The sequence below is a fragment of the Eutrigla gurnardus genome (genome assembly GCF_963514095.1).
Source record: "Eutrigla gurnardus genome assembly, chromosome: 5".
NCBI lineage: Eukaryota > Metazoa > Chordata > Actinopteri > Perciformes > Triglidae > Eutrigla > Eutrigla gurnardus.
In genome coordinates this window covers 30,486,008-30,499,586 of record NC_139919.1, presented here as the reverse complement: position 1 = coordinate 30,499,586, position 13,579 = coordinate 30,486,008, and the positions used below count along the sequence as shown (strand labels likewise).

The 13,579-nt window shown below is 44.5% G+C and overlaps 1 protein-coding gene across 2 annotated transcripts in view; it reads right to left on the bottom strand.

Moving 5' to 3' along the window:
• The window catches only part of il1rapl2 (interleukin 1 receptor accessory protein-like 2), a 249,957-nt gene that overhangs the window by 203,157 nt on the left and 33,221 nt on the right, over window positions 1-13,579 (bottom strand). For both annotated transcript variants that reach the window (XM_084010420.1, XM_084010421.1), the window contains exon 2: window positions 6,653-6,767. In XM_084010420.1, coding sequence (XP_083866546.1) covers window positions 6,653-6,767 — 115 coding nt within the window. The remainder of the gene's footprint in view (window positions 1-6,652; window positions 6,768-13,579) is intronic.

The window sequence follows — 13,579 nt, the reverse complement described above, 5'->3', positions numbered from 1 at the left end:
TCCTGGTTTGAAGCCTCGAGTTCACCATCTTGGTTTCTCACTCGACCAACACAGTGGTCTCCTGGGTGAAAGTCCTGTTTGACCCCCCCCATCCCTCCTATCATCGGACTCTTCAAACGTAATGAACGATGTGTGGGAATGTCGTTTCTAGGAGGCTGCACCTCATCTATTAATAACCTAATTCTTGTTCAAATTGAATGTTTTTATCGTCACATAACTTCAGAACTTAGAAACATTCTTCTGACTTGAAATCTTTTGAATGGTGAGTTGAATATATTTTCTGCTGCTTCACAACTAATAAACATATGATATGATGATTAAGAACTCCATAACATTGCAAGTGAAAACACCTGAGTGGGTGAACCAGGGACCTCTTGGTTTTCTTTGTTTGTTTTTCCACTTAAATGATCAGATCTGATAATTTCACAGGCTGAATCCAGTAAGTAGCCTGATCCCACAACACTCCACATCCTCCTCCATCCTCCATCCTCTCCTCTTTTCCCTATCATCCTTGCTTTTCTCCTCCATCCTCTTTATTCTCCTCTTCACCCTCTAATCTTCCCTTCACTTCTCCGTCTCCTCTCCCCTCTGATTTTAGTTTCTCCCAGTGTCTCTGAACGCCCCCCCCCCCCCCCTCTGATCTGCTCTCCTGGCTCCGGTCCAGTTAAATTACCAGTTCTACAGAGCGATGGTGACAGAGTGCAGAACTTAATTACACACCGGCTGACAGCGAGGACTAGGCGTTACATGTTCTCTTTGTCTCTCTTTTCCCTCTCTCTCTCTTCTCTGGTCCTCCCCCACCGCTCTCTCTCTCTCTCTCTCTCTCTCTCTCTCTCTCTCTCTCTCTCTCTCTCTCTCTCTCTCTCTCTCTCTCTCTCTCTCTCTCTCAATCTTCTGTTTCCTTTTCATTTCCTCACTTATTTTTTTGGACTCTCACTTTGTCTCCATCGTATTAACGGCTGGTTATGTGTTTGATATTAGCTGGCCGGTTTGGCTCTGTGGACCTCTGCTTCTGAGAAGTGAAGCCGTAGCCGAAGTGCCTCAAACTGCCATTCTCTCTGCTGGCCACCAGGGGGCGACTCCTCTCTGGTTGTATAGAAGTCTATGAGAAAATGGTCCTACTTCTCTCTGCTGGCCACCAGGGGGCGACTCCTCTCTGGTTGTATAGAAGTCTATGAGAAAATGGTCCTACTTCTCTCTGCTGGCCACCAGGGGGCGACTCCTCTCTGGTTGTATAGAAGTCTATGAGAAAATGGTCCTACTTCTCTCTTGATGTATTATCTCAGTAAACATTGTAAACATGAGTTTATGGTCTCAATCTCTAGTTTCAAGTCTTCTTCAATCCAGCATGATGTTCATTTAGTACATTATGGTCCATTTAGAGTCCACCAGACCAGAAAGCAGGGGATGCTTTAGGGGGCGGGGCTTACCTGCTGATTGACAGACACATCGTCTGGTGTGTAACCTTTGATTCAGTGGCCTAAAAATACTGTATGTTATTGGTCTTTCTGTTGTATTTAGTTCCACTCTCTCGTTCCACCTCCAGGTCATTTTATACTCGGAAGTCAAGCTTTTTAGTGTGTTTGTGTATGTTGTGTGTATGTGTGTATGTGTGTGTGTATGTGTGTGTGTGTGTGTGTGTGCAGGTCACTCTGCATGTGTTTGTTCTCTGGATGAGGCAGGTGTTCTAACATTCAGCCGTTTCTCCGCAAACAGGATCTGTTTATTTGTTCATGCTGCCAGTGCAAACGTGTGTGTGTGTGTGTGTGAAAGCATTTATGAAGTGTGTGAATCCAGCTGTGGGAGTCGGATTGATTCATATTTCATCAAGCTATCACAAATTCAGGCCTTTTCACTGCAAAAGAGAGTGAGATAAAGAGAGAGGAGGCCGACAGGAGGAAGGAGGACTTAATGTGTGTGTTTGTGTGTGAGACAGACAGGCAGACAGACAGACAGACAGACAGACAGACAGACAGACAGACAGACAGAGGAGGGAGGTTCGGGGAACATCATCTGCAGTGTGTTTTCTCTGTTCAGCCGGCTGCTGAAGTGTGTTTGTGCCCGGTTTGCACCTTTGTGCACGTTGTGGGCGTGTGCACGTGCTAACAGGGTAATTAATAGAGGGCCACATATAGTCTCTGTCCCCCGGGCCTCCTGTCCAGATACATTACTGTGACACACACACACACACACACACACCTCAGCAGAGATGCAGGTGGACAAGCGGTTGTTAATCAGACAACCAGTTATTAGAAAGACTTAACGAACCATAAACACATGCAAACCACAGACTGTGTAAGAACGTCCACGACGTCATGGTGACGACACCCACTGGCTTCTGGTCTACGGCTCTGAAGCCTATCTTGGATAGTTTGCAACCAGTGAAGGAAGTGACCATATTTGGACTTTTTCCGGCCTCAAATCCATTTCTTTTAGCAAATTAAAGATGTTCCAGATGTTTGCACCAGAAAAGGAGTCGAATAAGGAAAACAAGGTGAAAACAAGGTGGAGGAAAGAGTGAAGGGGCCGACACACACCGGATACCAGAACTATAAATGACTTGTAGAGATTCTCTACTGTGTGACGTGTGTGTGTGTGTGTGTGTGTGTGTGTGTGTGTGTGTTTGAACACCTGGGTTTGGTTGTTTTCTTGTCTGTGTTTACCACATTCATACTGGTATTTGTGTGCACTATAAATGTATGGCCATTGAAGGTTGTGTGTGTGTGTGTGTGTGTGTGTGGAAGCAGTAGAGTCAAAGCAGTGTCAGCCTTTATCAATATTTGACTGCACGACCAGAGAATGGATGAATCTTTAATATAACCTTGGGGCACGACAAAGACATGGAGACATGGAGGACAGAAGAGGGGGGGGGGGGGGTAGAGGAGGAAGAAGAGGAGGAAGAGTGGAGCAGTTCAGATGGTAAAATGGTCTCAACTGGATGTTGTTAACTTGATGAAGTCTCAACGTCCTGCTGGAACATCTTTTAATTTACTCCCATTCCCTCGTCTTTTAGACGCACAGTCACCCTCTAAAGCCGATTAGAGAGAGAGAGAGAGAGAGAGAGAGAGAGAGAGAGAGAGAGAGAGTGCAGAAGAAAGAGTTGGGAAGTAAAGGAGAAAAGGGACATGTCCATTAAAAATGGATGCCAAAGATAAGAGTGTCCTGCTCTTAAGTCCTCTAGATCTTTTAGGTGAAACAGCATTTATTGATTTATTCACTGTCATAATATTGGATAAAGTCCAGTTAAAATCGCTCCCCCACAGAGATCCTCTGTCATTTTCAATCGAGCATTCTTATTGGCTGCTCGTTTCTCAGTGTGTGACGGCTGTTATAAGAGGAATGCTGCTGCAGGTACAGCATCATGTGACAAGGAACAACCAATCACATGTCTTTCCTCTTAAATCTGAGACTGTTGATAAGTCGCCATCTGGGATTCTAGCAACCAGAGAAGGAAGTGACCATATTTGGACTGTGGAGGAGCGACGGGTGGATCTGAGGTGTTAAAGTCATCTTAGTAGCTAACTAGCATTGGTAGCGTGGTAGCCACCTGTCAATCAGCAGGTAAGCCCCACCCCCTAAAGCATCCCCTGCTTTCTGGTCTGTATACAGTATAACTGCACTTATATCTACAGCAGCTTTGCTAATGTTGCTTTAGTTGAAGTTCAATTAGAACAAGCTGAAGCACACACACACACACACACACACAAACACACACACACACACACACACACACACACACACAAAACCTACACAGCTGAATGAAGAGTGTAAAAAAAAACAGTTGAGTGGCCACTTGTGTTAATTAGTGAAGCCAGGGAGAGAGTTAGTGCTGTAAACACAGAACATATTCTTCATGCTAAATGTCACACACTCACACACACACACACACACACACACACACACACACACACACACACACACACACACACACACACACACACACACACACACACACACACACACACACACGTATATCATTTCATTTGAGTGTAACTTCGGCTGACGTCTCAAACCAGACGTTGAGCAAAAATCCAAAAATAATTCAACGATGTTTAAAAAGTGGTCTCCCGTGTATTTGAGCTGCTCGTTAGTGTTTCTGTGACTCCTCCTCCATTAATCACAGCTGTGAACTGGTCTCCACTAGAATCCAGACTTTACGAAATGTAAAAGAATAACGTGACGTTGTCAATACAAATAAAATAGGAAATCTCTCTGGAAACGGAAACAAATAAAGAAGTGAAGTGTCTCCAGCTGCTGTAGTACAACACGAGCTTATAAATGTTGAATCCAGACTCCCTTGTTCTCTGTCAGCGTCCTCCACCGCCGTGAATTATCATCCGCCTCTTTGCCCTCAACATCAACGTAAAAACACACACAACCACTTTAAATAGAAGACTTGGTCATTCTGGAGCTGCATGTCAAAGCCCTAAATGTTGTATTTGTAATACTGTGCCTTTTCCACTCGTGAGTATTTGATTCTGTATTTATCCAGCATCCAATGTAAATGTGTATCTACGAACGTGCTATATACTGTAAGTCCTACGAATTATTATTATTATCTCAATGCCCTTAAAACAAAGTAATTTTTCAAGCGAAGTTGCACAGAGTCGTTATCGTTATCGCAAAGTTGATCGTAAAAAAAAACAAGACGTCAATGTTTTACTGTGGAAAACGTCAGGTGCTAAAAAGAAACATTGGACGTGTTCTAAGTAGAGTATGAAGTAACGTTTAGCTAGAAGACGGCTGCTCTCTGTGTGTGTTTCACTAGATGGCTGCTCTCTGTGTGTGTGTTTCACTAGATGGGTGCTCTCTGTGTGTGTGTTTCACTAGACGGCTGCTCTGTGTGTGTGTGTGTGTGTGTGTGTGTGTGTGTGTGTGTTTCAGGAGACGGCTGCTCTCTGTGTGTGTGTTTCACTAGACGGCTGCTCTCTGTGTGTGTGTTTCACTAGACGGCTGCTCTCTGTGTGTGTGTTTCACTAGACGGCTGCTCTGTGTGTGTGTGTGTGTGTGTGTGTGTGTTTCACTAGACGGTTGCTCTCTGTGTGTGTGTTTCACTAGACGGTTGCTCTCTGTGTGTGTGTTTCACTAGACGGCTGCTCTGTGTGTGTGTGTGTGTGTGTGTGTGTGTGTGTGTGTGTGTGTTTCAGGAGACGGCTGCTCGCTGTGTGTGTGTTTCACTAGACGGTTGCTCTGTGTGTGTGTGTGTGTGTGTGTGTGTGTTTCACTAGACGGTTGCTCTCTGTGTGTGTGTTTCAGGAGACGGCTGCTCTCTGTGTGTGTGTTTCACTAAACGGCTGCTCTCTGTGTGTGTGTTTCAACTAACATGTCTCTCGGAAGACACACACACAAACGTGGCGTTATCTCTTGCACTGCTTTGCATGCTGGGAGTCGCCTCGCTATCAGATCGTTGCCGAGATCTAATTGTACTTTGATCTCAGGGTTTTTAAGCTGCATCAGAAAACACGCAAACGGTACATACAAGGACGTTCAGAAGCACTCAATCAACCTAACACACACACACACACACACACACACACACACACACACACACACACACACACACACACACACACACACACACACACACACACACACAGCAAACTATCTGTATCAGCACCTGGAGGTGGGGGGGGTTGATATGATTATGATCCAGCTTGAAGAGGTAAAATAAAACGATGTATAGAGGAAATGTTTTGCCACCAGGCTGGATGCCCAGATAAGCTTCTTCTCCTCGCCAAGTCACCGTGGCAACCGTGACGGACGGAGCTATGACGGAGGATAATTCATAATTATCAACATCATAATTGCAGTTGTTTTTTAAATTGCTAACACACTGAAGTCAAACAGGACTCAGCAAACGTAACTCTTTGAGAAGAAGGTGCTTGTTAGTCGTCATGGTTACCGTAGAGTGTCGTCGTGGTCCACCCCCTTTTTGGGTTCATTTTCAGCAACCAGTGTAGCATGAGAACATGGTGGAATTAGCAAGCTAGCTAACCAGACTACCTGGATGTTCTGCAATCCTTTAAGCCCCGCCTCCAGCCCTCTCGACCAGCTTCATGGTGGATGATGAGTACGCTAGCTGGGTTTCCTTACATGCATTAGACACTTTTTATTTTCCTTACTATGGCGCACGCTCGTCTTATTTCTGTGTTCACGCGTATGAAATCACAATGCCACCACTCACTGCTGCATCAAAGCACCGCGGGGGGCACACCAAAGGAAACGCTGGTTCCTATCATATGGTGTCCACACACACACACACACACACACGCACACACACAGCGAGGGAGAGGAAAGATCTATCAGCCTATTTTTGGCTGACTGTAGCGGTCGCCCACATAAATGTCCGCTTGGCTCGGCTCTGATCACATAATTGCTCCGTCCACACCTCTCCCACACACACACACACTCACACACACACACACACACACACACACACACACACACACACACACACACACACACACTCACGGTCCAGTATGACGTGAAGCGTCCACACATGCAGGTGAGCCCACGGGCGTCTGAATCGACAAACAGCAAACAATGACTCCCACTAGCTCGCCCACACAGCAGCCAGCGAGGGAGGGGAGGGGGGGGGGGGGTGGTTTCCACGGCAGCGGCAGACAACACACAGAGAGGCGGTTCCTCCTACCTGAGTTCCTCTTGGAGATGTACTTGACGCCGTCGCCGGCTCCCGAGGAGATGAGGAGGAGGAGGAGGAAGAGGAGGAGGGGTAGAGTCTTCATCTCTCCAGTCTCCACTGGGCCCTGAAGGGAAGCAAGACAGACGTGAGACAGATGTGAGACAGGTGTGAGACAGGCGTGAGACAGACGTGAGACAGACGTGAGACAGACATGAGACAGACGTGAGACAGACGTGAGACAGACATGAGACAGACGTGAGACAGACGTGAGACAGACGTGAGACAGACGTGAGACAGACGTGAGACAGACATGTGACAGATGTAAGAACTAAATGAATAAATAAAAATAAGAGCTTCTCCATGATGAGGAACTGGACAATGTAGCATTCTGTTAGCACTTAGCTACCTCCACTATGCAGATTAAATTACAGTTTATATTTGGTATATATATTACAGTTTATATTAGTTTTTTTTGGGATAAGCAAACATCTCTGTGTTGATTCAAATGTCGTTTTGGTTTAAACTCAGATGAACTAAACAGAGATTAGTTCTTAATTAAAATTCCCCAAATCATCTGGATGGACTTCTGTTGAACTCTGATGAGGATGATGTCATCTCATTTGAATAAATGATAAATGATATATAAAAGAATGTTTTCAAACAGAGAACATTTGTCTTTTATTGAAGACCTTTTCAATAATTGCAGAATAATAACACTCACCATGTCGTAACTATGACAACCTCCCTGCAGACGTTATGTTTCTGTCTTTTTGATTGGACATGATTTCTGAGTTTCTCAGTGTTTCAAAGCTACAAATTAAACTGTTCCTGGCCGACGTGCTGTAAAAGGTGAAAAACAAAACACTTTCATATTTCAACTCCGCAGCCTGAGAAGAACCACAAACATTAATATTGATCTGCAGCACGTGTTCCTGGCTTTATGAAAACAGCTTCTTTCTTCTCCAGCTGATTCAATTCAAAATACATAAACCAAATCAGATTTGACCGAAGGCAATGAATACAAACGTACACACACACACACACGAACACACACACACACACACACACACACACACACACACACACACACACACACACACACACACACACACACACGAACACACACACACACACACACACACACACACACACACGAACACTCTGCCCTGTGAAATCACCAATCATCAATTGATAGAAAACTGATTCACATGAGCAGCAGCCTTTTGGACGTGATGATCCCAACAGGTTCATGTGGGATGCGATGGGGGAGGGGGGACCATCGTGATCCAGCACGGTCCGGATCAACTGGGTCTCGTGTGAACCCTGAGTGGGGACTCAGTTCTCTACATGGTCAGGACTTCTGAAAACCATTCCAGTGCCTTATAAAGAGTCTGCTGAGACCACAAATGAAAAGGATAAAAACACAACAAGCTGTTTTTATTTGGAAGACTGTCGATACGAGTAGTCGTAACATTTAAGGGCACGGACACATGGGGCCCACCAGACTTAAACAGGACCCGGAGTCCACCCTGTCCTTTGTTTCTTTTAGAACTCCACCTGGTCCTCAGCCTCAGAGGCAGGCTCCAGGAAAACCGGGTCTTGCCAGGTGAGCTTCCACTACAGCCGGAGGAGCTAAATTGAGCGGTTGAGCTGCAGGTAAAGATAGAGCGGCGGGCGCTCTGACAAGCAGCGCTGAGTGGAAATCAAAGTGTGAGTCAGCCGTGTGGGAAGCGTTTCCCAGGTTCATTTGGAGAAGTCAAAACATAAACAGAGAGAGACACCAACGGAGTTTAGCCTCGAGACGTGGCACAAACACTTAGATATAGAAAAGAATAGAAATGTCCGTCTGAGGGGAGTCAGAGTCTGCATCAAAAACACTCTTTCTTAAAGAGAAGACACAGTTCGGCCTCCCAACATGATGCATTAATTTATTCAGAAATCATTTAATTACTTTACTTCAGTAGCCCAAATGCATCAATCTGTGCTCACATGTCTCTCAGATTAGGAATGAGAGTTTCTACACAACTATTGGTTGCCTGGCAACTAGCAGCACCTTGAGAGTGCAGGCGGCAACCTCCGGTTTCTGAAAAGTGAAGCCAAATGCGGAAATGCCTTAAACTGTCATTCTCCCTGCTGGCCACCAGGGGGCGACTCCTATTTAGTTGTATAGAAGTCTATGAGAAAATGGTCCGACTTCTCTCTGCTGGCCACCAGGGGGCGACTCCTCTCTGGTTGTATAGAAGTCTATGAGAAAATGGTCCTACTTCTCTCTGCTGGCCACCAGGGGGCGACTCCTCTCTGGTTGTATAGAAGTCTATGAGAAAATGGTCCTACTTCTCTCTGCTGGCCACCAGGGGGCGACTCCTCTCTGGTTGTATAGAAGTCTATGAGAAAATGGTCCTACTTCTCTCTGCTGGCCACCAGGGGGCGACTCCTATTTAGTTGTATAGAAGCCTATGAGAAAATGGTCCGACTTCTCTCTGCTGGCCACCAGGGGGCGACTCCTCTCTGGTTGTATAGAAGTCTATGAGAAAATGGTCCTACTTCTCTCTGCTGGCCACCAGGGGGCGACTCCTCTCTGGTTGTATAGAAGTCTATGAGAAAATGGTCCGACTTCTCTCTGCTGGCCACCAGGGGGCGACTCCTCTCTGGTTGTATAGAAGTCTATGAGAAAATGGTCCTACTTCTCTCTGCTGGCCACCAGGGGGCGACTCCTCTCTGGTTGTATAGAAGTCTATGAGAAAATGGTCCTACTTCTCTCTTGATGTATTATCTCAGTAAACATTGTAAACATGAGTTTATGGTCTCAATCTCTAGTTTCAAGTCTTCTTCAATCCAGCATGATGTTCATTTAGTACATTATGGTCCATTTAGAGTCCACCAGACCAGAAAGCAGGGGATGCTTTAGGGGGCGGGGCTTACCTGCTGATTGACAGGTTGCTATGACGCTACCAATGCTAGTTAGCTACTAAGATGACTTTAACATCATCAGATCCACCCGTTGCTCCTCCACAGTCCAACTGGTTGCAAGATATCAAAGATGGCAACGACCAAAATGACGAACTTGAGGCTTCAAAACTCTAGTCCACAAACCAACGGGTGGCATCGCCATGACGACGTCCACTTCTTATATAGAATATAATTCCTATTAAACTGCTCACAACAAGGATCTTTGGACATATGAAAAAGATTTTGGGGTGAGCTGTCACTTTTAACAAACGCACTACAGAGAGCTGAAGACTTTTACTACACACACACACACACACACACACACACACACACACACACACACACACACACACACACACACACACACACACACACACACACACACACACACACACACACACACACACACACACACACACACACACACACACACAGGGTGGCATTGTAGCATTAAAGAGAAAGGGGAGAGTATGAGGGTTTTTTCTTTTTACCCACTTTCTGAACCTTTTAGTCTGAAACACAGAGAAGCCTAATGCAACTGCTAAAGGCTGTGTGTGTGTGTGTGTGTGTGTGTGTGTGTGTGTGTGTGTGTGTGTGTGTGTGTTCTTGGACTCTGTAGCCTACAGTGATGGTTTGGCCCAAAAGCACAGGGGTTGAAATGGAAGTTGAAGGTTACTGATACGTTTCTAAAACACAAACATGTATATTGACAACATCATAGATGCTCTCGTTATTGATTGTTCTGTTGTTTTCATTTATATGTTGACTATATTATTGAAAAAATCTATTAACCCCAGTCTCTGTGGATGATGCAGATAGATAGCATTCTTTACAAGTTTCTATAGGTCGCCCCTCGATGGGCAGCAGAGGGAACAACAGTTTATGGCGTTACAGGATGGCTCCACAGAGTGTGAGCTAGGCTAGGCTATGCTATGCTATGCTATGCTTTGCTAGCAATGTAAGCAATGTTTCCACTCAGAACATGTGACTGTGTAAGTTTACTTAAGAATACTACAACACACACCATCTTACACTTTCCTTGTCTCTCTCTCTGTCATTCTCTCTCTCTCTCTCTCTCTCTCTCTCTCTCTCTCTCACACACACATACACACACACAGACATAGTGGCTGCAGTCTTCCTCCAACACTCTTATTCTCACATAGACTCCCTCATTGCCAAACACTGAGCTCTCTTTATCTCGTCCTCTCACTTGGCCTCTCTGCACTGCCTCACAGCCATCACACACACACACACACACACACACACACACACACACACACACACACACACACACACACACACACACACACACACACACACACACACACACACACACACACACACACACTCCAAGGTCAGTCTTCCTCTCGCCTCTTCTCCACACATGAACACTGACACACTTGCTCAGACAGCAGCGGCAGCTTGTTTGATGTTTGATCCACCATGAATGCAAGCATGGAAATGCAATCTCATGGCGTGTGTGTTGTGTGTATGTACTCTGTGTGTGTGTGTGTGTGTGTGTGTGTGTGTGTGGAGGTGGAGGAATAAAAGGAGTGTAATGGTATTTGAAAAATCCCCCAGTGATCTGCAGAATAATTATGCCGTATATGGAGAGAGAAGGAGAGAAAAATAGAAATGAAGAAAAAAAAGAGTGGATGTCGGTTTTGGCTTCAATGCACTAACATGCACTAACATGCACTAACACACACACAAACACACACACACACAGGGAGGGAGAGAGCAGGACAGAACAGAAACTATTAGAGCATTCCCATCCCCCGTATCTTTCATCCTCTGTTGCTTTGCTGTTCCGTCCGTCTGTGATAATGATATCCAAACAGCAGAGCAGGTCAGAGTGTGTTTAATGCAAAGTGTCACACACTCAGAGCGGTTGGGCTCCGGAGAAAAAATATATACTTTTATCAGGAGGCAACGTCCAGTTCTGAAAAGTGCCTTAAACTGTCATTTTCTCCGCTGGCCATCAGGGGGCGACTCCTCTCTGATTGTATAGAAGTCTATGAGAAAAAAACACACCAGAAAGCAGGGGGTGCTTTAGGCGGATCGGGGCTTACCTGCTGATTGACAGGTCTCTACCACGCTACCAATGCTAGTTAGCTACTAAGATGACTTTAACACTTTAACACAGCTGTAAAGTTGAACCTTGAATCATGAAGCTAACTTTGTTAGCAGCTTCACACCAGAAATCCACATGGATTCACTTCCTTTTGGAATCTAGTTCAGTAAAATGTACTTGATTTGTTGATTGATTGACTAAAGGTATTTACATTATGTTTAAGTTTTTTATAATCATATGAATAATTTTGAACTTTAGATTTTATGATTGATTTGATGAGACAATTCTCATGTCAGTATGGATAGAGTCCATTGGGGGTTTTTATCATATGTTGATTTTAAGTGTCTGTGATGTGAAGAATGTGTGTGGAAGGAAAATGAACATGTTTATTTTTTAATGATTCTGGTTACATTATTCTTATTGACGTGAAAACTTTGTGGAAAATTCTTGTCAGAGTGTTTTTTTTTTTAGCCGAGGGTTAAAAGTTCAAATGAGTATTTTCAACAATATGCAGTTTTAACAAGTGGTTTAATTCTGAGGGAAACACTTGCAGACATGCATGAACATGAACACACACACACACACACACACACACACACACACACACACACTGATAACAGGCTATTCCCGTCCCAAACACACCAGTGTTAAGCCATTAGGCCGCTTCAGCCACACATCCAATATTAAAGACCGCCTCCAGCCCGGTTCTGTCACACTATCTGTCTCTCCAAAACTGCATGAGTCATGCTGTTTGGGTTACAGAGGCAGTCTGTTTTACATGGAAACATAAGCCGCCTCGTTATCATTACCAAAGATTTTATACATTTAATCTGTGCACGAGGAGGCGTTTGAATCTGGAGTCGTGATAATCTCGTTGTCGGTTTAACGCTAACGTTCAGCTCACATGAGCACCTTTTTTCATACTGACATGAGAATTGTCTCATCAAATCAATCATAAAATCTAAAGTTCAAAATTATTCATATGATTATAAAAAACTTAAACATAATGTAAATACCTTTAGTATCAACAAATCAAGTACATTTTACTGAACTAGATTCCAAAAGGAAGTGAGTATCTGACATGAACCCTGAGCTGCACTTTGCATGTCTTTATTAATTTATTTATTACCATTGTAAAACTTATATTTAAATAACACATATCAACAGTACTCACCCTCACACGGGGTACCAATTGTGTTGGGGCACCAGCAGGAATACATTAATAATGCTATTTATATCAAAAATGTATTGATAATCATAATTATCTATTAATAACCGAATCTGCTCCTGTCAGTGCCCAACAGTTATATCTAATATTATTATTATTATTATTATTTGCTTGTACAGTCCATTTGTAGAACAGAGGTTGCCTCCTCATAAACACCACGACGTCTCTTATATGGATCATTTCGTATCTGCAGGAGTTCTGGATGCAGTTCTGCCGCTTTGCCACATTACTGAGTGTGATTAAAACATAATTAAGTAGACGAGTGTAGCAGAAGCTATGAAAACACCATACTGTGATTATGTTAATGAGGTGAACACCTTATTGAATCAGGTATAATTGCATACGCGTACTGTAATTAAGGGCATCATGGACATATAATCAACACCATTCGAGAGCATGAGGCGATGAACGCGTGGCGTGCAGGCAGAAACGAACAGCCGTCGGCATCGGGTTGCCATGGCAGCGACTTGAACCACCATCTGTCACTCACGCATACTTATATGAGACAGTTTACTTGATGAAGCCGCCACATCCACCTGAATGCAGCAGAACCAGCCGTGAAAGGTATGACCGTTCCATCTGCGGCGCCTAATTCCAGAGATGTGGTGCGCGCTCATCAGGACTCCTGCAATTATGCACACCTCCTCTAACGCAGAGCCTTGATTGGATCTCACACAGCCGGCGC